We start from the raw sequence: 24,765 nt of genomic DNA on the forward strand, positions 1-24,765 counted from the left end.
TAGGCACCAATATGAAATCGATCTGGTAATTTTTACAGGCAGCAATGATTAGCTGTTTTACCCCAATCTGGGTAGCCTGACCCACACTTAATGCCTGACCCACCCATGGTAGTCTGACCTACACTTCATGCCTGACCCATCCATGGTAGTCTGACCCACACTTCATGCCAGACCCACCCATGGTAGCCTGACCCACACTTCAAGCCTCACCCACCCATGGTAGTCTGACCCACACTTAATGCCTGACCCACCCATGGTAGTCTGACCTACACCCCATGCCAGACCCACCCTGGGTAGTCTGATCCACACATCATGCCAGACCCACACATAGAAGTCTGACCCACACATCATGCCAGACCCACCCATGGTAGTCTGATCCACACTTCATGCCTCACCCACCCTGGGTAGTCTGATCCACACATCATGCCAGACTCACCCTGGGTAGTCTGACCCACACATCATGCCAGACCAACCCTGGGTAGTCTGACCCACACTTCATGCCTGACCCACCCTTGGTAGTCTGACCCACACATCATGCCAGACTCACCCTGGGTAGTCTGACCCACACTTCATGCCAGACCCACCCTGGGTAGTCTGACCCACACTTCATGCCAGACCCACCCATGGTAGTCTGACCCACACTTCATGCCAGACCCACCCTGGGTAGTCTGATCCACACATCATGCCAGACCCACCCTGGGTAGTCTGACCCACACTTCATGCCAGACCCACCCTGGGTAGTCTGATCCACACATCATGCCAGACCCACCCTGGGTAGTCTGACCCACACTTCATGCCTGACCCACCCATGGTAGCCTGACCCACACTTCATGCCAGACCCATCCTGGGTAGTCTGATCCACACATCATGCCAGACCCACACATAGAAGTCTGACCCACACATCATGCCAGACCCACCCTTGGTAGTCTGACCCACACTTCATGCCAGACCCACCCTGGGTAGCCTGGCCCACACTTCATGCCAGACCCACCCTTGGTAGTCTGACCCACACTTTATGCCAGACCCATCCTGGGTAGTCTGACCCACACTTTATGCCAGACCCACCCTTGGTAGTCTGACCCACACTTCATGCCAGACCCACCCTGGGTAGTCTGACCCACACTTCATGCCAGACCCACCCTGGGTAGTCTGATCCACACTTCATGCCTCACCCACCCTGGGTAGTCTGACCCACACTTCATGCCAGACCCACCCTGGGTAGTCTGATCCACACTTCATGCCTCACCCACCCTTGGTAGTCTGACCCACACTTTATGCCAGACCCACCCTGGGTAGTCTGACCCACACTTTATGCCAGACCCACCCTGGGTAGTCTGACCCACACTTCATGCCTCACCCACCCTGGGTAGTCTGACCCACACTTTATGCCAGACCCACCCTGGGTAGTCTGATCCACACTTCATGCCTCACCCACCCTGGGTAGTCTGACCCACACTTTATGCCAGACCCACCCTGGGTAGTCTGACCCACACTTTATGCCAGACCCACCCTGGGTAGTCTGACCCACACTTTATGCCAGACCCACCCTGGGTAGTCTGACCCACACTTCATGCCTCACCCACCCTGGGTAGTCTGACCCACACTTTATGCCAGACCCACCCTGGGTAGTCTGATCCACACTTCATGCCTCACCCACCCTGGGTAGTCTGACCCACACTTTATGCCAGACCCACCCTGGGTAGTCTGACCCACACTTTATGCCAGACCCACCCTGGGTAGGTGTACCTGTAGATATACAATCGGAAAAGCTTTAGACAAGCTTATCTGTCAACATATTGTCGGCCCAGGAAGCATAGGGACTGTTAGGTCTCGCAATACCCTCTTTTGAGTGGAGCCTTCATTTTGGCAAATACAATCAATGTTTACTCTATGATTAATCATTTATGTTGACACATAAGAAATCCTTCAAAAAGTCATGCGCTTCACAGCGAGGAAAGGGTAGTGAGGTGTAGGGTGTGGCTAGGGTAACTGATCATGTGCTCTGCAATTTTCCCGCCCAAATCACTTATCTCTCGGGCAAAGTCCGTTCTTACCCCTCTACCAACACACTTGAGGTTTAAATCAGTTGGCCCAGATTACGTCGTTGGTCCATTCACGAGCCGGGTGGAGAGTCGGGGGAAGACATAATGCACACCCAGTCAGCTCGAGGCATCACAGGGCAAGCATGGCCACAAAGAACTGCTCAGTCAGGGTAGGACGCTTGCTATTCACAGTCTCTTTCACAGCTTCTTCAAGCCTTCGCACCTAGGCCTGACTCCATGCATGCTGCCATATGGAGAGTATTCAAGTATGTGTACATGCATTCAAATGGGCCGTCGTGCGTTAATGTCGCCTGATTGGTATTCCAGTCTTCATCAGGCGGAGATTAGTCGGTATAATGATACACATTACTTGGACAGTATTGGGACCATGACTATGTGCAAGGATGTGTACTCTTTCCGTCTCTCACAACCTGGACTTGGGTGACAGTCATCTGCACAGGTATAGCATGGCACTTGAGTCTTATCTACTAACATATTACTATAGATTATTGATGTGGGAATTAATCTGCAAGTCATTGTGAACCACCACGTGGCGGGCTGATGAATCTGATGTGTAGAATAACCTGCCATACAGGCAACATGTAGTACAGGACACACAGCATGTTCCCAATCAGGTTGGTCTGGTGCCTCAGGGTTTCAAGGTGTTGGGCATGTTCACTGAAAATTTCATAGACATGTATTTGTACATTTTAATTTTAATTTTTTTTCTCTAATTTTCATCTCGTTAAATAAATTTATTTTGATTAATTTTAATTGTTATGTTGGTTGTTTTTATTATACTTACTCATTTTGTTACATGAATTTGGATTTGTGTAGACTTATTTAAGTACATGAAATGTACCGGTATACTTATTATTGAAGATGAGTCATAAAACGAGTTCTAGTTAATGGTTGGTATTGAGATATATTCTTTAATGACTTGCATGGTGCTTGTTCCATTGGATAATAGGAAATTACTTTAAATTTGATATATAGACTATGCAAATATTTCAAAAGTTAAGTTTAAGTGAGAAGGATATCAATTATTTCAGCAAAATTGATATGTAATTCATAGCCATGAGGACAGAGTGTATCAGTACTGACCGGGACAGAAACATCGTCACACATGTATGAAATGTGTAGTTGATAGTATGTATATGCTACATGCCTTGAGTTAAATTGTGTGGGTGTTGAAAATAACAGTTGCTGCATTTCCATCAAGCGGTTGCCCTCAGTACTCCATGACTGATGTTATTGTGTGTCCGGCACGGGTTGTGAAAAGAGGCTGATGTGCTCATGCTTGCTCTGAATGCGTCCATCAGACTGTGTAACCACTGTAGTTGTATGCTGATGTCGTCTTGCTTTAATTGGATGACACTACAGTGATTTAGAAAGAAACATAGGTGTTTGCTTATTGTAACATGGCATCGCCATGTTTTTATGTTTTTCTAGGCAATGGCTGCAAAAGTGGTGCTTGACATTTTTTTAATTAGTTGCTTTCATAAAAATAATTTAACCTATTTATTTGTAACTTGTGTCAGATTTTTTGGTTATTTTGTTATTTATTTGTTTATAATATTTGTGATTCTGACAGACCTGCAGACTTTAATATTAAAACCAACACCTCTTAATGATAAATTTGCAAGCATTTTTGGACCATTGATTTAAGAAGAAAAGTTTGTTGTAAAATACAATAGGGACAGGTAGGTTAACATTTTCATATATATTCACTAAGGAATGTTGTTATTTGTGTCATATTCATATGAAAATTTCACATAGACATTTCAAATCAAGAGAGAAAATGTATAAGGTTTTTCTGGTTTTGGATTAACTAGATTTTAAAAAAAAGCAATTTTATTTTATTTTGTCATTGATGTGGGTCAAAGGATGTTTTTTTATTTCATTTATTTATGACCTGGGCTAAATTATTTTCACACCATTTTAACATTTCTATGTGCAAACATGGCAAAAGGTCCTCTATTCTTTGCATGCACTAGGAATAATTGTGATGTTGTGACATACAGCAATATTCTGTCCATCTGTGCAGAATGACGCACAACACTGTCACTATACAGGCAATACCATATCGAATTGCTCAGTCTTTTGCTCGTACCATACATGATGGGATTTCAGTTTCACGTTTACGAGTCTACCACACGATGTGCCGGCCACAAGGCAAACAAGTGAATGTTTGCTGATAATCATAAATGGCCACATCTGTCCTTTCTGAAGATCATAAAAGTTTACAGCCTCTGTTTTCCATGACATGCCATGTGTCCATGTAACCCACTCGAGCTTCTCTCTGCACGTGCCGGGGCACATGGTTGTCCTATTGTTCCCCGCTGACTACTTCTGGTACATTTTTACTTGATTATTGTCGGAGTAGAAGAGTCATTTCCTGTGTGTGTCTACATCAAACTGACTTCGTGTTGAGTTACAGTGGGAATGTAGGATATGCATTCTCCATTCCCAGGAATATCTGTATCAAATCTGCTTTATTAGAAAAATATTAGGGCCACTTATTTCTTTATTATAGTAATGAGGTCAAAGGAAATTTCATCAGTCTGAAATAAGGTCATCTCATTTGAAGTAGGTTTATTTCCAGGTGTTTATAATCCAGGAGAAATGTACAGTAGACAGTGATAAGAAAGTCCATGTATTCATGTTGTAGGTCTAAAACATTTTTGTAGGTTGGGTAATTTGGACTATATCTTTGTTTTATGAACTTAGAGCTGAATTATTTTATTCATTGTTAGTCTTCTATTCTGAACAGATGTAATTTGTTTATCAAAATCATTTATCATTTTGAAGCTGTAAAAAAAATATCTTTTCATTCTTATTTCGGCTGATGTCATCCATATGTCCAGGTGTTTTTTGTGTGTTTTATAGTTATCAGCAAGGGCAGGTAACTCTATGGATACCTAAATGGCTTTGCCTTGTGTATTTTACTAAGTAGACATCCTTAATATCTGTATACCACACTCAAGGAATGACAGGAAGCTGTATAATCAGTAGCATCAATGTCGTGCAGTGAAAATATAATAAAAAGCAAACTTGTAACTTCTGAAACATGTGTGTACATCCCATGTTGTGTACAGTCTCTCTCCATCCAACAGTGTGTACAATATCTTGACATCCCATGTTCTGTGACATAATTTCTCTAAATCCCGTTCTTTGTACAATTTTTCCACATCACACACTGACAATATTTCAACACTCTCTACAGTGTTGCTTTAACTGTGTACAATACTTCTACATTCAACACTGCACTATACTTCTACATTCAACATTGCACTATACTTCTACATTCAACACTCTGTACAATACTTCTACATTCAACACTGTACAATACTTCTACATTCAACACTGCACTATACTTCTACTTTGAACGTTGCACTATACTTTTACATTCAACACTCTGTACAATACTTCTACATTCAACACTGTACAATACTTCTACATTCAACACTGCACTATACTTCTACATTCAACATTGCACTATACTTCTACATTCAACTATCTGTACAATACTGCTACATTCAACACAATACTTCTACATTCAACACTGCACTATACTTCTACTTTCAACATTGCACTATACTTCTACATTCAACACTGCACTATACTTCTACATTCAACACTGCACTATACTTCTACTTTCAACATTGCACTATACTTCTACATTCAACACTCTGTACAATAATTCTACATTCAACACTGTACAATACTTCTACATTCATAATGTATTTATAGGTCTTTGAAAGTTGATGATATACTTGTTGATGGATGTTACTGCATCATCTCCATGTATTTATACATGTCAAGAAAGCAGAATCTTTGAGCAGAGATTCTAGTTCATCTAAGATCACCTGATAGTGATTCTGGTTTTGTCAGCACCATACCCGTGCTTGTGGATTTCACCAAAGTGGTAAACATCTAAGGCCTGCATCACTTTACTTGCCTCCCATGAGAACACATGGTTATATACTATTCCATATGCCATGACATATTAACTATAGTAACAGGATAGAATCACTTGGTCCTTAACTTTCTTTGAGTAGTATATAACTGTTCAAAGCTGCAACCTAATCACCCATTCATCCATTCCAGCTAATATTTCATGTTTGTCTTTGTATCTTACAGGATTTTCTGAAGGGGTCGGTGGATCTGAATGGGACCTTGGTGACAATATCAGCCTCCAGCATGAAATCAACAGGCTGCGTCAGGAGGCCACACGACTACAAACTGAGGCTCAGCACTGGAAATCAGTAGCAGGACAACTGGTTAGTCATTACCTCTAATCCAGCCTAGTTTGGGTTTGAATTCCGGATGGGACTCATTATTTCCCCAACACTATCAATCACTGTTTTGTGTGGCCCAGACTCTGTTCCTTTTCAGTCCTGCCTGTATCTTTGACTAAAATGTAAAACTCACCAACTAGATCTGTGTTCTGTGACCTGTGAAGATCTGGGTAGAATAGGTCTTCAGCAACCCATTCTTGCTGTAAAAGGCGACTATGCTTGTCGTAAGAGGCGACGAACAGGATCACTGACTTTGTTGATGCATGTCATCATATCCCAATTGCGTGGATCATTGCTCATGATATCAATCACTGGATTGACTGGTCCAGACTCCCATTATTTACAGACCGCCGTCATATAGCTGGAATATTGCCGAGTGAGGCGTTGAACAACAACAAACAAAACAAACTGTAACACATAAAGTACATGTGCACCTGTTTGGCTTTGATCATATAAATGTGAAATTAATGAGATGGATGCAGAATTCCATGAAGATGTTTTGTGGACCCATGTCCACGCCCGGGACACATTGCCTCCATTGTTGATACTACTGCTTCCTGTACTTTGTTACAGTGTGATGGTGACGTTTACTACATCTGTCACAGATGTTGGGTGTGGCCATGTTCACACAGTCACATGAACACATGTATCCGCTAGTGTCGGCGCAGTTCATACAGTACTATCACACGCAGGCTCCAGGGAATAGAAGCTTTATTCAAGTGCATACGTTTGAAAAAGCTGTTTGACATTAATGTGATTAGGGTATCTTCCATGAAATCTTTAGCCATTATTATCATGATTATAGGTATGTATTCTCATTTATTTCATTCCCCATTGAATTTGGATTTACTTAATTAGTGTTATTATTTCATATTTCTATTTAGGGGCAATGGATACATTGGATAGTGTTTCATTCATTTCAGTATATACATGGTCTTAAAAGTAATGGCTGTTACACATATACTACTCAAAAGAAGTTAAGCACACCTGATTCTTTCATGTTGCTATAGTTGATCTGTAATGCCATGACAGATTAACTATACTTATAGGACAAATCGGGTGTTCTTTAACTTCTTGTGAGTAGTATAGATAGTAAAGATATTAGTTATTGATGCAAATGTTAGGTGGTATTGACTGACTTTCTTGACGGGATATATTTCGCTATAACGTTCTGGAAATCTCTTTGTATGGGATCAGTTAAATTTGGGGGTGGGGGCTTTCTGCATGTCACTCATCTGACATCCCTGGGTATTTCCTTAACTTTCTTGACTAGTATATAGTTGGGTAGTCCTGTGGTTGGCGTGTTCTCTCATCATGGCCAACACCTAGGCTAGGTCCCTTCACTGGTCATCTGCAGGTACGCTTTGTGAAGCCCATTCTCTGTGTTCTGTTGGTGTTCGATATGAGCCGTATCCCCCTGTACTGTCGGGATGGAGAATATTTAATTTACTGCACTTGATTTGACATTACCATACAAGTATAGTTTATTCTCAACAAGGTTATGGAATTGAAACATAATTTTCAACAATATTATTCAATAACTTCAAACTTCATTTTATGGAATAAATAAATGTCAGTGAACACTGGTTGTTTTCAGTTACAATGTGGTTGGAGAAAACCATGGCGACAGACTTTCTCACACACTCATTGGCACTGTAATGAGCAAATATACCATCTCTGTAACACAGCTACATGCATATCTCGCATGCACAAACTAGTAACACTTATCACCTATGTGCCTGGCCATATGGTGTGTTTGCAGGTAGGGTAATTACCCGTGTTATCCCGTAACTCCGGGTAGCTTAGGAACACGACTAGGACGATGGGTGATAACAGCATTGTTTGACACAAACGTTGGCAAGGTGTGTCTCCAACTTTCATTAAGTTTGTGTGTGTGGTGACAGGCCGCAGTGTTTGTAATATGGCGGAAACCACGGAGATAAACCAAGCTTCAGCCAATGTGGAGGGCCGCTTGATAGCACACCAACACTGAACAAACAGTCGTCATCGACTTGCTGAGAATTAGCTGAACTACGTCGACACTATGACATGTTGCAACACGACCATTACACGTGTAATTCAACTCGATCGACAAATTACCGCCATGTTTGTTTTGCGTTTGTTAGCTTTTCTTGTGATTAATTTGGTACAGTACATGGTTTTGATCCTGAAATGACAGATGATTATTTTATTAAATGTAGATAATAAAATATCATGAAATCGTTTGGCGCAGTTTTTAAGTAAATAATTTAGTAGTGGCATCAGATTTCAAATATACATGTGTGATTGTAGTTTCGATCGAATAGATAAATGTTTAAGGTCAATATAATACCTTGCACATCATATGTGGCATTTATTATATAACGTTTGTTGATTAAATATGCAATCGTGTTGTGTAAGTTGTATGGTGTATTGAGAGTTGATGATGTGTTTGTATTGAGCCTCCTGGTGTAGCACTGTGAGATAAGGCTGGGTCAAAGTGGTATTTCTCGTGATCAATATTGGGTAAATACTGAGTGTAGTCTTGTGATTAGCCAAATAAATGATTAACGTTGAGACTTCAGGATCCATTTGTTTGACTTTCCTTATTTGTCCTGATCAAATGGTTGTGAGAAAACCGCAGGTCATGACTTGCAGTGGGATAGACTGATATGTTTTGTTCAATAGTCAAGGGTCACGTAGGCACTTTATGTTTTCATGACCAAATATACTTGAAGTGTATTTGTCATGCGTGGAAGTTCACATGAACAAAGCAAAGCAAATCCACTCTGATCTAACACATGATGTCCTTCTAAATAGAATGATACTGATTTTTAGAACCGGTTCAAACCTTTTCTTGTGCTAGGTTTTTAAACTATTGTATTAAATATAACATTTTACTCAAATATTAACTGGTACAAGTGGTGCAGAATTTCTGCTGTTGGCATGTAAACACATTTTATAAATAAAATAATGTCTGTCATAATATTCTTAGGGGTTAATGCATTTGAAATGGGTTTGGGTTGATGAGTCGACCATTTTGTCAATGTAAGCTGTTGAATAGCTTAACCAGAGACAGTGGTCCACGTTCTGATGCCCAGTTTCAGTCTATTTCTAGACATTCTTATTAGTACCATGTGTCAAACTGGGACATTTCTCTGTAATTAGTAGTCATTAACAGATATGATTCATTAAATATGATTTGGCAGACAGTATTAAACTTGCTTGGAGACCAGTTACCCTAAAGTATTGTCTGTAGTTCTGATCAGGAGTTAGTGTTCTGTGGACTATGCACATATGATGTTAGGCTTAACTAATGCCTCGTCACGATATGGCTGAAATATTGTCGATGTGACGGAAAGCATTAACTCACTCACACTCACTTTACTATGGCAGCATGTTGTTTTTTTCCAAAGAATCCTAGACAGTTCTTGATTGTATAGCAAGGAAGCTAAAAATCGTTATTGACATTTACTGCATGTCTTTAATATTGCCCTTTATTGAACTTTGTGCTCCTGGAAAATAATGTTAATTTACATGTATAAAGTGTAGTCATGATTAAATACATTTTAGTGATTTAGTGATATTTAGGAAACTTAACTTTGGATACATAGATGAGAGGACAAGAATGCCAACAATTCTATGGTGGAATTCAGCATTTGTATTTAAGCTTCTTTTGTGGGGATATTTAGTAAGTCCAAGGATGTTCTAGATAAGTGGTCACCCATTGGTGACGTGGGATTTCCTGCTGGTGGTTATTGCATAAGACTGTGCCCTATCTCGCTGTGGTGTCTGGGTGCCGCAACGCCCATGTCCTTCATATAACCCACTTTTTGCCTTATCTGCTGATAAAAGAACTTAATCCCTTCATGAATCTGTTTGGATGATAAGAGGCACCTGATCAAAACGTAAACGCATTTATCTTGCCGGACGTCCATGTTGCTAAGATTGGAAAGAATTTTGCTCCAACTTTGAAGCAAGGTTATCAATCTCGAGTTGGCGTGGCGTTAGTGCCGGCCTCAATGTGGGAAGGACAGGTCTCGTACCACTCTCGGAGTGACACCAGGTTTGCTGAACAATTACAGTCACATTCACGACTTTTATTCGACTTCGATTTTGGAACTATGTAGATCTTTTCTCCACCATGCTGACCATGAAAGGTTCCACTTATATCAACTCATTGGGACTGCTTACCACCTGTATGGAGGTGGTGACAATCATTTCATGAGGTGCACTTTCTCATGGAGTGCTCCTTCACCCTACCTCCATTCTAATTGGTTAATTTGAAACCAGGCAGCCATCTTGTCTATGTGTGTGATTGGCCAACTTTCCACTGCACTTAGAGACTTGGGTTGAGGCAGCAGGAATTGATTATTAGCTTTTGCTCATCGAGTGTCAAACTTAATTGTTTAATGCAGAGCTGGATGTAATCCGATCTACAGAGTCTACTTTTGGAGATTGATTTGTTGTTTCATTGGGACTTGCGTCAGACTGGTATTCCTGCTGTGAATATTCTCACCTGGACAACTTCTAGTGTTTATCCTGAAACTTCATTCCGTTACTTCCAGGATGAACACACTGGGGAAATGGGACTTTTACCGCAACGATTTACTAAACTTGTAAAGATTTAAGTTTGAGAAGGTGCAATGTTTTTTCTGAATTTTCTTTCATTGACTTCTGGCACAGCATTGCAGAAGGTTGATTAGCACTGAAATATTTTATGGAGTATGATAGATAAAATTGGTAGTAAAATTGGATTTTTAAATCAAGGAGAGCCATCAAAGTAGTATCCAAAAACAATGGAGTTTTGTTGTTGTTGTGTCGTATATTGTGTTATTATCAAGCTTGTGTCTACTTTCAGAGCCAGTCAGGGACAAGTAATGAACAGTTTGAAGCCAGCAATGCTGAGATTATCCAGCTTCGAGACAGAGCAAAGGTATAAAGACTTCTTCTTATTTGATGATGATAATGAGGACAGTCCTAAAATAAAATTATATGTATAAACTGCATTTATCCAGATATCTCAGCTCAAATGCGGTTTAGTTGTTCCCGGACCAGTGGATACATATGCATTCCAGTTATCTTTTTAACTCCATGGGGAGTATACACTCCTAGCTGCCTACAAGTTCTAGAGGTTTTACTTTACTACCACCTCACATATCGGAGCGTAACCATAGGAACATTTGATTGAAAGTGTGTTTATTTCAAGTGGCTTTTCAAAAGCAGTTTAAAGGTGAAAAGGCAAAGTTTGGATTATATAGTGAACTGATATTTTAAAAATAATATCCGGAATTTTATAGTGGTGATTAATCACACCATTTTGTAATTTTTCTTATCTCCTTCTTGGCATACTGGCCGAGAAAATCTATAAAGAATAAATAAATTAGATTAGGCCTAGACATAGTTTGTCAACCAGGTTAAACACAATGAGATAAGGATTAAGCAAGTATCTTGTTTGTTTGCTGTGTAATGACACACTCAGCATTATTCAGCTATCAAGGGAGAAGCCCAGTGGTGGTAGAACATGTCCTTGTCATAGGTGAGGTGAGGTGAAATTGGGTTTAACGTCGCGTCCAAGATTATTGCACTTATATAGCGACGTGCATGCACGTGTATGTGTGTGTGTGGCTGCTTGTACTAGTCCGGACTGATGCCGATTTATAGTGCTAGCTCACTGAGATACCATGCCGCAGTTTAACATGAATACCCCACTCAGACACAGTATACTGACTCCGAGCCGACCAGTCCTTGTTTTAGCCCCTTAATGCCGAGCGCCAGACAGGGTAACAACAAGTACAATCTTTTAGCATCTTTTTGTATGACGCAGCCCGGGATCTCCGGGCGGACGCTCTACCACTAGACCACGGAGGCAGTCCCTTGTCATAGAGACAATCCTGGGGGAAGTTGTACACATAAATAACAATTTTGCTGTCTAAATCTTACTTTAATACTCAGTTGAAAATAAATATTGTAAAACAGATCAATGTATTGATTATCAGGTAATACAATCTATAAATTGGTCTACCATATTTTCTGTAATAAAAGCTCTGGGCGCATAGGAAGTTGACAAATGGGCGCTTATTAAAACCATACACATAAGTTATTTGTTTTCAGAAATTGAGCAGTCGTGAACAAACTTAGTTCAAATGTTTATGAAACCAAAAATGTTTTCATTAATTTACTAGGCAATTATATGCGCCTTCTACGTTACTTTTTTCTGTAATATACAAAAGAAAATGTGATCTTTTTCGGTTTTCAAAGTGGCCACTTCTGAAGATTACTTTTCAGGGCGCTTATTCGAGGCGTATGCTTACTACAGCGAACGCCATATATATCATTCTCATCTGTTCTGAAACTGTTCTCATCCCTTGATGCCCAAATGAAGCTATTACACTTGCTGTAACAATTAAACTGGCTTGTATGTCATGTTTTGATTGAGACTTCACAACCTATGATTAAAGTCTGTTTGATTCTCTGTTATTGCAGGAGTTGGAACATCAGCTGGTACAGGCCCGGGATCATCAGCAACATGAAGTTGTCTCCCTTCAGGATGTACACACAGACAAGATGGCTGTCATTAAGAAGAAGCACAAACAGGAGGTGGCTGACTTCAAGAGACAGATTGTGGCACTTGAGCAGCAGCTGAGTGAAAGTGAGTGATGTAACATTATCTCACTTCGCATGCTTTTTCACTTTACATTGTCAGGCACGACTTCTATCTCACCAAGAAGATGTAAAAATGTGAATCTCAGTGTGGGATGATAATGTTACATATTTTTATTCTCAAAAGTATATGTGTATGTTATGAATCTATCTTTTTGATGGAAAAAAAACCCTAACCATTCAGCCTTAACTCAAGTTAGCCAACTTATTTTGTATATATTTTCTGCAGCTAGCGTACTCAACATGGCATGCATCCATGATTAAATTATTGAAGGGTGTTTTGTTCTGTGCAATTTAGTAGATATTACTGTTGCTATGTTGCAAAGATAGCTTAACTAGACAAAGTAAGGGTCTTTCCCAGTGTCTGTTGTTGAATGATATGATGAAATGTCTGTCAGGTCGGGACAATGACAGTGTGAGGCATGGATCATCCAACCTGCCTGAGGCTGACCGAGCTGGACTCAGCTCTGAGTCTGATGTTCATGAGCTGCGACGTGAGCTGCAAGACCTGCACACACAGCTGTCCAAGGTCAATACGGAGAAGAACAAGGTGAGGGTTCATGTGTGAACAGCAGTAGAGATTATAATAGTTGCTGCTGATATACTACTCTGGCCATGACAGATTAAATACACAGTGGTAGAAACTTTTAGTCAACTAGTCCTTATAATGATAACATACAGCAAAACCCTTCATAAATGGCAATTTTCTTCCAGTCCTTATGATACCTTAACCATTGGGCAGTTTGGCATGGATTACAGGACTAGTGCCAATTTCTAACGCTGAATATAGTAATATGAAAGAATTGGGTGGTCCGTAACTTTTTGTAGTAGTATATTTGGCAATTATAATTGTTGTTGCTGATATTTCATCTTATGTCAGGCCATTATTTTCAAAGTTGGCAAAGTTACGACCCTTTTAGGACAAATGATGGTTCTTTTACTATGATCGACAAACCTATTTAGAGATGTGCAGACTAATCTGTTTATGACACATGGCAGATCGAGACTGCGAAGCGCCACCTGGAGGGAGTGTTGGAGGAACTGCAGACAGAGGTGGGCAAACTACAGGATGAAAGAGACAGCTATGTAGAGAAGATCACCCTCCTGGACTCGACTGTCGCTGACCAGCTGGCCGAGCTCGAGACGCTGAAGCAAGCTGCTGGGGATGACGTTGTACAGTTAAAGCAGGCTCTTGAACGTGAGTCAGCTGTTGCATATTGATCAGAATAGCCTTCAGTGAACTCATGTTTGATTTTTATCATTTATAATTTAGTTAAACAAGCATGTGCATTTTATTGGGGTATAAAGCAAACTTTCTTGAAAAACTGAATCATGTTTGATTTTGGAAATAATTATATAAGTTATATATAAAGATTACTCCTGCTGAAGAGGAAGGGGGTGTTAGATGATAAGTTTGAAAGCAAAGTGAAACCCCCATTGGCTTTGACTTTAAGCATTAAGATATGACTTGAAAAGACTCATTGTTACTTATCATTATTGTATATTTCAGAAGCTCTCTCAGAAAAAAGTTCCCTGGAAAAAGAAGTCGGACAGGTTGGCCTATCTTTGTTTGATGCAAAACAGAGACTCTTGGAGCAACTGGATGCAAACCATGTACTGTCAGCAGGCACTTATCTCCCCTTGGATAGTTGTCTCCCCTTGACTAACTTTGCATGCAACTATGACAGCTGCATCTTACTTTTCTGCATGGAATTAAGTGTACTTGTATATTTCAGCTTTGTTCACTCATTTGACTACTTTCCTTAGGAATGTATCTGAAATTGCAGAAAACTACTGCACCTGTTAAATTCAATCAATTTGGTTCTGTTCCAAGATTTCTTTGTGTAGTAGGGGGCCTATGCTGAAATATGCTTGAAATATATGTAAGGCATTCTTGTGATTGAAACTAATGTTCCTGACTAAAACTTGCAGCAGTACTTCTTGTGTCAGTTTGAACTAATTTTTGACAACAACAACAACAACAAGAAGACGCATGGTTTGCATCTGGATGTGCTTGACAAGAGCCCTGAGTGATGTTGAATGTAGCGATAGCTAGTCTCAGTCTCCAGTGTTATGATGTAGAAGTAAAGATACATCTATGTTGCATGTACATTCTGCCTCACACATGACCTGATACTGCTCTTGCAGCATGTCCGTCTGCACTGTTGATCAGTGAGTTGTCTCCCCTCTTCTGCATGCCATAAATTGACCGCGTCGTTTATACTGAAATTGAATTCGCAAAAACTAAGAAAACAGAGTAATACCTTTGTATTGACTCTTGGAATTCCCTTTATGTTTCAAAATGTGTCTTTGTTTTTGCTTTGGGAGGAAAAACATAATGCACATAAATTACAATTCATTGTTCATGCCTCATAATGTTTAATTTTAATTGTAAATATCACTAGACACATGGTAGAATGAGCCATTTTCCTCATCTCTTTTCATGTAAATCATAACTAAATTGTCTGAACTGCTGATGAAACTTTAATCAATATTTTGTTTGAATTCATCAATGAATGCCCCCGTTCCAGGCTGATGCTTTAGAGGTATTAAGTGACTTGCAGCATGTACGCCACCAGATGGACAATGACAGTGCAGGCAGACGCAACCGTCTGCTGAATGAGAAGCAGAAACTAGCCAATCAGATCTATGTCTTGGGGCAGAAGGTTAGCTACATGCAACAATTGATGCGGATTCGTAAAGCGATTAATATATTAAATCAATGGCACTTATGGCTTAGTCAATCATCATTGCTGTAGGTCTCGAATGGTTAGGCGTCTGCTTGATTCCCAACATGGTTTGATTCTCAATATGGATGCATATTACTATCTTCTCATCCCCTACTTTCAAACAGTTCACACGACATTGCTGATATTTTGAGGGATGAGTGAATCAAACTTAAATTTGTTTTCATATGATGACTTCAACAATAGAATTCAGCTGTATTCTGATAGAAAAATAATCCTTGATAAAAGAGGTGATGTCCTTTGCCTCGTCTATAAACTGCTCGAGTGTCATCACCTGTTTTCGGACACCTGATTGGTTTGGTACTTTAGTGGGGTGGGGCTGTCGGGTAGCCTTGTGGTCAAAGCGTTCGCTCGTCATGCTGAAGACCCGGGTTCGATTCCTGACTTGGGTACAATGTGTAAAGCCCATTTCTGGTGTCCCCCGCCGTGATATTGCTGGAATATTGCTAAAAGCTGCGTGAAACCATACTCACTCACTCAACATACCGGTAATTGTTGCAGGTCGTCATTAAAACTCTAAATGTAATTGAAAGTCTGGAACCTTTTGACAAATCATGAATGTTTGTCAAATTATACTATACACACTATTTTACTCTTCCTTCTCATCATGACATGGGCAATTCTGAATGGAATGTTCTGAATGTGTACAGTACTTCACAGGAACCAAATGTTGACAAGTCAGATGTGTGCACTGTCTAGTCGGCAGCTTTGATGATGTCACACCTCTTGTTATAACAGGAGAAATCATAGTCAATATGGCTGTTTGAAAGCAGGTGTCATTCCAAAACAGGGAATGCTGGAGATGTAATGACAAGTATGAATATGAAATAGAACTGTTGGTCCTGCAGGAGAAGCATGTTAATGTAAAATGTAAGTTTTCATTACTGTGATGTTGCCGTCCACTACTGTATGTCTAATGGCTGTTGATGTGTGCACAGCAAGGGCAGGTGAAGTCTAATCTGGTGGAAGTCAAGTCTCTCAGTACCCACCTGACCACTGAGGCAGCGGCCATTGTGGAGTCTCTCGGCAGTCCCGGTCATCAGCAGGTCACTGCAGGTAATTAATTCATGGCCTTTCAAGTCTGCAGACGATTTCAACTACATTATGTTCCAGTTTTTATCAGTCTTGTCTGAGAGTTTCAATTTTGGGAAAACTATAGCCATCCTAGTGATATGCATGACACAAAATAATTTGTTTGATCATCTGATTATTATTGTACAGGTTTAAGAGTGTACATAACTTCATTTCTGAAGGTTATATCTTTGCATTTGGAGACTAAAACATTAAAACTCATTGCGTCGTGTATTATGCACACTCCCATCTACACAACTGTGTTTCTTGGAAAAAAATGTGTGCTATACTCAAGAAAATGTGTTAGGCAATGTTGGTTGTCTGTTTTATGTCTTTATTTCTTTGATAGTGAGGATTATTTTGCCCATTTCAGAACTAGTTGCATCACTTGAGAAAGAAAACCTGTACCTGAGAGAACAGAATCTGAAGTGCCAAGAACAGATAACTCTGTTGGAGCGAGCAGCAACCACTCAGGCCCAGGAGAGGAGTCGATGTGAAGACACCATCGCCAGGTTGAAGGGGCAGCTGCAAGATGGTCAGTTTCAGTTATCTCCCTTGTTTCACCAGACAAATGCCCATTACCGTATTCTACATAATAAGCGCCCAGGGTGCTCTCAGAATATTAGAATATTATTTTGGTGGAAAAAAACAGAGTTGAAAGATAGATTTCGTGGTCTATGCTGTCAGCCTGAACTGTTTATATACGACATATATATTTTTCCAGAATTTAATTGCTTATAATTAAGGGTACATATAACACACGAGTGCGTATTATACACGAATAAATAAGTCTTGTGCATATTGATCAATCCGAAGGGGGGCTAATTGGGATTATTCACTTGCCAATATACTAGCAAATATGGCCGTGGGCGCTTATTAGAGTGGGGCGCTTATTACGTCGAATACGGTATTTAAAAAATAACTGTGATTCAGTTTTATAAGGATAGTGTATGAGGATAAATTAATTGAGGACGTTCCATTTGCAGATGTGATATCTTGCCCCTTTTTTTCTAGATGTGGATGAATCCAGTTCTGTATCCACCCTGAACGACAGTCTCTCCACGGGCAGTGTTAGGTGAGACATTTATACAACTGTGTTGATTCTCAGGTATTCCTGCATATGTTAAGCTTCCTGGCAAAGCCGTATTTAATTTTGGCTTCATGTCAATAATAGATTCATGTGAAAATAGTTGACGGACTCATCCACATTAAAGTAAGCTTGGTTGCATAATTCATTATTGCAGATATTAACTGTTAGATAAACAACTGTTTGTTTTTCTCGAGCTTTAATTCTACTTCTTTGTCTTCATATTCCCATCTTTGTTCACATTATACACCCCACCTAATAACAGCATGCATACTACTCAAAACAAGTTAAAGAACACCTGCAAATTGGAAGGCTGGGATACCCACCAGCCATGACAGATGAACTTTAATCTTTTGAAACAATTGGGTGTTCTTAACTTCTTTTGAGTAGTATATTAACAGTATTCTATCAGCTTTGATTTTTATTTGAGTAAACCCCATGCAAAGACTGTAGGTGAATCTGTAATGAATTTCATAGCAATGCAATCTCATTTTATCGTTTGGTTTGAATGAATTGTGGGAAATTATTTTTGTTTTGCTTATAAAAACTTGCATGCATGCCCGTTCCTGATGTGATATACAATATAACCAGTGGATGTTATCATCTGGCTTCCTATACCCACTGCATATGGTGATGGTGTTCAATATTATTACACAGGACAGTTGATGGCAGCGACATATCTGAACTCTCACGCAGGAATCGTGAACTTGACCTCAAGGTGGAACAGCTCCAGACAGAGGTCGACAAATACAAGACAGACATCGATCAGTTTGAATTTGTGAAATCTGATTGGCAGCTGGAGAAAGAATCTCTTGAAGAAGTTTTACTACAGCTGCGGAAACAGCTTCAGGAAAAGGAGATGGAACTGAACATCGCACTTGCACAGAAGGTGATTGTTGTTAGTGGTGTGAGTGAGAGAGTTGGTTTTTTTATGCCCCTTTGAACAGTGTTCTAGTTATATCACGGCGTGTCAGCTTAAAGTGGGTGGGAAGCCGAAGTCGGGCAGGTCCCAAATGTTTACCACTTTGATGAAACCCACGAGCTTGGTTATGGTGCTCACAAACCAAGGAACATAATCGGGGCGAACCAGGATTCGAACCCTCAATGATATTTTTCTGGCATGCCCAAAGGATGCCACTCTGCACAGGTAATTGCTGTGCCTTAGATGACTGGACCACCTGCTCCCGAGTTAGTGCTGTGATTTATATCTTGGTTGATTTAGCTGTAAACCGGTAAAAAATATACTGCCTCTGTAATAGTTTTATTTGTTTGCAAGAATGATGCGAGACATGGGGTCAGGGAAAAGTGTGCATTTCAAATCAGTATTTGAAATTAAGGTGAGTCTTGGGAACCTTGAAGTTTTGCCCTATGGTATTTCAATGTAGGGTCCCCTCAATGTCTACCATTCAACATTTATAGTGTAACAACAAGGACCCTTCACTTTCGTGCCCATAACACTGACAATATCTGAGCATCATTAGAATTGTTCATTCATTTGAACTGTTTATATGCCAGGGTCTTGCTGAGGTGAAACGTCAGGAGAAGAAATCCCAGGCAGTAGAGAGGACTCAGGTAATTATCAAATATCTAACCTATTCCCCCTAGGATTGCTATGGAATAACAAGTCTTTCATAATTCATGAGAATGGAAATAGACAAGTAATCATCCAAGGATCAACTTAATTATACCTTTAGCCACTAGAAGTGAAACCTCAACAGGAAAAAATATTGTTGGAAATGAGGGTTCATGCGTGTTTATGGACCAGTGAGGACAGGATGACGATGTAACTTTGCTTGATCAACTGCCTGCTGCTTTTGTTGACAGCTGTATGCTCATTACAGAAAATCAGCTCTTTTTGTGGTCGTGTGCAGAGATGAATGTAATGAATATTATGAGTTGTCAATTCCATCATATAGATTTTCAGCTCTTTCAGAATAAGGAGTGACACTACATTTCCCCTGAAACCTGAGCCATTGTATCTAATTGCTGTGTTTGGACTTTCAGACAGGAGAAGTGGTCGAGGAGACAATTGTGGCAGAACACCAAGATCTTCTGCAGACAGGGGAGACAACTCTAGAGGCCGACATTGAGACCTTTGCTGCCCAGGCTCAAAAACTGAGTGATGCCAATCTGCAGCTGGAGGAGGAGCGAGATCAGCTGGAGGCTGACAAGGTGAGATCCTGCCCATGGCTCTTTGCATCCATCATGCACCATTTTACGTACTACCGTATTCAACGTAATAAGCGCCCGCGGCGCTCTCAAAATTAGAAATAGGGGGCTCTTGTTAGAATATAATTCGAAAGAATGTAAATTTTGTAGTTTATGCTGACAGCCTGAAAGGATACAAAAGAAAAGTATGTTCATATCATACACGACAGATATATATTCCAGAATTTAATTGCCCATAATTAAGGGTGCATTTAACACACGATTGCGCATTATACACGAATAAACAAGTCTTGTTTACATTGATCAATCGGAAGGGGTGCTAATTGGGATAGTTCACTCGCCAATATGTTAGCAAATATCACCATGGACGCTTATTAGAGCGGGGTGTTTTATTACGTCAAATATAATATTTGTACCTCATGATTCTCAGTATGTACACTAATGACAGGCTGTGCTCTTCCAAAATTGGCATTACCAGTAAATCTGAAGATGGAAGTGACTTTGTCTATGATTTATTTCTGGGAATTTTTCTTGTTATGAGATAGGATAAATTCTTTCAAAGAACAGTCAGCCAGACTGACACTTTGGATTGCTGTTAAAGGTGTTTGGACAAAGTTTGCTTATTATGTCCAAGTAGGATCTCCTCGTTTCTGTGTTTCATAAACGCTGCTTATATTGTTATTGTCAATCTTGTCATTGTTTTGCAGGTTGCACTTGAAGAAAAGATTAAACGTTTAGAAAACAATGTATCCACATTGGAGAAGTCACTACAAAGTGAAAAACAAGGTAAGACTATTTAGCGTCCATCGGGATTCTGGGTTAGAAGAAGTTCCCAGTAAGCTATGTTTGTCGTAAGAGGGGACTAAATTGATGGGTTGGTCAGGCTCCGTGATTTCGTTGATTACTTGTCATTGCACCCCAATGGCAAGTGTTACTGGTTTGTCTGTTTAATTATATGCTGGTCACTGCTATATTGCTAGAATATTGTAATTATGACGTTGAATAACAAACAAACAAATCCGGGTCTAGTTCCATGAAGCTGTCTTAGCGCTACAATTGTTGTAAGTCTATTTTAAACTATCGGAGTTACAAACGTCTGCGCTAAGACCCCATTTTGAAGTGGTACCAGAAGCTTGTAGTAAGTTATCATGTTGAAACATGTATATGTTATGTATATCAGTTTTGATTGGTTGTCCTAACATCAGTTTGACCTTGTGTTGTAGCATCTCCCCAGCAGCAGCAGCAGCAGCAGCTGGAACAGAGAGTCCAGCAGCATGAGGTGGAGATGAAAGCCATGGAACAGGAGAAGCTGGACTTGGAGTCCAGTCTGGAGGAGCTGGACCAGCAGCATCAACAGGCCATGGACAAACTCATCAGCATACGGGACGACCTCTCACAGCAGGTCGACACCCTTAACACCAGTCTTTCCCAGAAAGATACAGAGATTGTCAACCTCACTGAAGAACTGGATAAGTCCCGGGCTCAGATTGAGGAAGCTGCTTCATCATCAAAGGACCTGACTGATGCTGCTGAAGGACCGGATGAGGCTCTGGTTGAGGAGCTTCAGGCTAAACTGGAGAAGATGGAGTCTGATAAAGCGAAGGAGATTCAAGATTTGAAGGAGAAGTGTCAGAATGCTGCAGTGGCAGTGAATGATCTACATATGGACAAGCGCGAGCTCCAGGAGGAGCTTGGGAGAGTGAAACAGGAGATTACAGGGAAGGTGGCCAAGTTGAAGGAGATGAGGGAGGACCACACCCGCCTAGTAGAGGAGAACAAGGACCTCAGGGAGAGACTGCAAGAAGCTGAGGACGAGATTGAGGACTGGCAGGAGAGGAACGAACAAACTCAGGTACACAACTCCCAGAAGGAGGCGGTGAGTAAAGAGATGGAGGAATTGCAAAATGAAATCTCTGAACTGAGATCAAAACTTGATGAGTATTATACTGCCTGTGAGCATGAAAAGACTAGATGTTCTCAGCTTTTGGCTGAGAATCGGAGATTGTCTGTTCAAACTGAGCAGTTTGAAGTTCAAAAGCAAGAAAGTACTCGGCAGGCATCACAACCTCTGCACGACAGAATCTCTGTGTTGGAGACTCAGTTTGATGCTGTGAACTTAGACAAGGTAAATCTTGAGAAGGAGATTAGTCAGTTAGAGGACAAACTACATGCTCAGACTAAACATTATGAGAGTTACATCCAGGAACTGCAGAACAGCCAAGACAAGGATGCCACAGCGTTACAGCAAGACCATCAGGCCATGATGCAGACTTGTCATGAGAAGGAGCTTGCAATCAGTGATCTGCAGTCTCAGATTAACTCTTTAAAATCAGAACTGGACATGACTAAAGAAACCATGCAGACGTCTGTCGACAGCCAGTTGCAGCTGACTTCTATTTTGAAAGAGAAAGATGTTGAAATTTCTTCACTGAAGTCTGCAAATATTGAGCTAAATTCGGAGTATGAGGAGTTGTGTGCCCATCTGAAGGAGCAGGAGGTCCTCATGGAAAGCATGAAAGGTATGGAGAAACTCCTTGCTGATTCGAAGGAGGAGATTCAGAGATTGAGGACAGAGATTGAGGTGAATAAGATGAACATGGAACAACAGAAGCCTGATGATATGGATCAGCAGAAGACGCTGGAGATAATCACTGAGCTGGAGAAAGAGCTTGCTTATTGTAAAGACAAAATATTTAGGTTAGAGGAAACTGTCCACAGTCAGGAGTCCCTGATTAATGACCACAAGGCAGGAATTACTCAGTTAAATGAAAAACATGAGGGGTATATTAGGGAAATCGAAGAAGAAAGAATAAAGCTTGCAAGACAGGATGATTTAATTTTAATTCTACAAGAGAAATCTGCAGACAAGGATGAAGAAATTGCAGATTTGAAATACAAGTTGACACGAGCTTCATCCCTTGTGGATGCTAAAAAGCTGCAATTACTCAATGAAGAAGATTCTCAGCCAGGCCTCCCTGCTCTTGAATATCCAGAGAAGGCAGCAATAGAATACACTTCACCGTCAAGGAAGTGGGATGAAGAAGAATTTGTTGATCAGGATGATTTTGATGGTGACACATCCAACAAGATTGAGATGATTTCAAAAGAGATCGGTGAACTTCAGCTTCGCCTGCAAGAGAAGGATCTAGTGATTCAGGAACTTCAGAGCAATAATGCCTCATTGCTAACAATGCTGGAGGCCAAGTCCCTGACGTCACATGGGGATAAGTCTCTCGTCAGTGTGCATAAGCTGGAGAATGAGGTCAAGGCCTTGAAGATGGAGCGAGAACAGATTATGGCAGTGATGACCGAGAAGTCCCGAGAATCAAGTTCCCTGAAAGCTGAGGTGCATCGGTTGATGAGTGTTGTGACTGCCGAGAAGAGCGCCCTGAACAAGCTGCAGGAGGACAACCACCAGCTTCAGAACAGGGAGAATCCTGTGGATGACATGCAGAGGGAGGCATTGCAGAACTTGTCTCGTCTCGTTCGCGATCGGGAAATGGAGATTGAGGCACTGAAACAGAAAAATGACACACTTCTGGCTGTGCTGCAAGACTCTTCTCAGGAAACACAAGGGACACAGATCAATTCTCTTCTCCAGGACAAGGATAATCTAAGTAGGCAGATGATGACATTTCAGGCTGAGCGAGAACAGATGATCACCTACCTCAACCAGAAACATCAGGAGAGTGTGACGTATCATAATGAGATTCAGAGACTTACTGCGTTAGTGTCCACACAGACGGAACAGTTTGAAGCTCTAAATCGCAACTATACTAATCTTGTTCCTCAGTTTGAAGACAAAACTCAGACTCTGCTTAAAACTCAAAATGAACTATTAAATTATAAACAGAAATATAACGAATTAGAAGTTAAGTATGGTGAGTTGTTGGGAAGGTCTAACATGAGTGAAACGGTTGACATGGCAACGTATAATACCAAGATGGTGGAACTCCAGAAATGTCAGGACAGGTTATCAGAACTACAGCAGGAAATAAATGATCGAGACCTGAAGATTCAAGGATTGTCTTCGAGGATTCATGAACTGGAAAGTGTTGTGTCAAGTAAAGAAGCTGAGAGGACTAGTTTTAAAAAGCAGGCTGATAATTTAACATTTCAGCTTCAGGGTTTACAAACAGAACTCCAAGACTTCAGAACTGAAAGTGTATCCACAAAGCAGAAATCCTCCGAAATAGATTCAGAACTTCAGGTGTTGAAAGATTCCAATAATCAGCTGACTTTGTCCCTGAGAGAGAAGGAGTTTGAGTTGACGAGTCTGCGTGAGAAGACGGGGACATTGACGACGCTGCTACAGCAGCAGCAGGGTGAGCAGGGGCAGGTGGATCACCTTGTCCAGGAGAACGCCTCACTGCATCAGCAGACGGTTCAGTACCAGCAGGAGAGGGACCAGGCCATCATGGCTCTCCGACAGAAACACACGGATGTGGAGGAGCTGAATAAAGAGGTGAGACTTTGGCATAGGAAAGAGCGAGTCAGTTGGGTTTAACGCCGCTTTGAACAGTATTCCTGTTATATCGCAGCGTGTCAGTTGGGGGGACAGTCCAAAGTGATGCAGGTCTCAGATGTTTACCACTTTGGTGAAACACACAAGCACAGGTGTGGTGCTGACAAGCCTAGAAATATAATCAGGGAGAACTCGGTTTCAAACACACGATAGTAGGTTTTTGACATGCCCAAGAGGTGCA

General features: G+C 40.8%; 1 protein-coding gene across 10 annotated transcripts in view; it reads left to right on the top strand.

Moving 5' to 3' along the window:
- The window catches only part of LOC124134880 (thyroid receptor-interacting protein 11-like), an 88,005-nt gene that overhangs the window by 52,780 nt on the left and 10,460 nt on the right, over nt 1-24,765 (top strand). For 2 of the 10 annotated variants that reach the window (XM_046499959.2, XM_046499965.2), the window contains exons 5-19: nt 6,186-6,325; nt 11,184-11,258; nt 12,809-12,974; nt 13,384-13,535; nt 13,985-14,183; nt 14,496-14,599; nt 15,517-15,651; nt 16,671-16,788; nt 17,177-17,338; nt 17,818-17,878; nt 18,548-18,779; nt 19,406-19,462; nt 19,895-20,062; nt 20,767-20,845; nt 21,283-24,524. In XM_046499959.2, the coding sequence (XP_046355915.2) occupies nt 6,186-6,325; nt 11,184-11,258; nt 12,809-12,974; nt 13,384-13,535; nt 13,985-14,183; nt 14,496-14,599; nt 15,517-15,651; nt 16,671-16,788; nt 17,177-17,338; nt 17,818-17,878; nt 18,548-18,779; nt 19,406-19,462; nt 19,895-20,062; nt 20,767-20,845; nt 21,283-24,524 (5,090 nt within the window). The other 8 variants (XM_046499967.2, XM_046499970.2, XM_046499966.2 and 5 more) reach the window with 8 other exon arrangements.

This window comes from Haliotis rufescens, unplaced genomic scaffold (assembly GCF_023055435.1).
Source record: "Haliotis rufescens isolate VD_foot unplaced genomic scaffold, xgHalRufe1.0.p SCAF_3, whole genome shotgun sequence".
In the NCBI taxonomy this organism is placed as follows: Eukaryota; Metazoa; Mollusca; class Gastropoda; order Lepetellida; family Haliotidae; genus Haliotis; species Haliotis rufescens.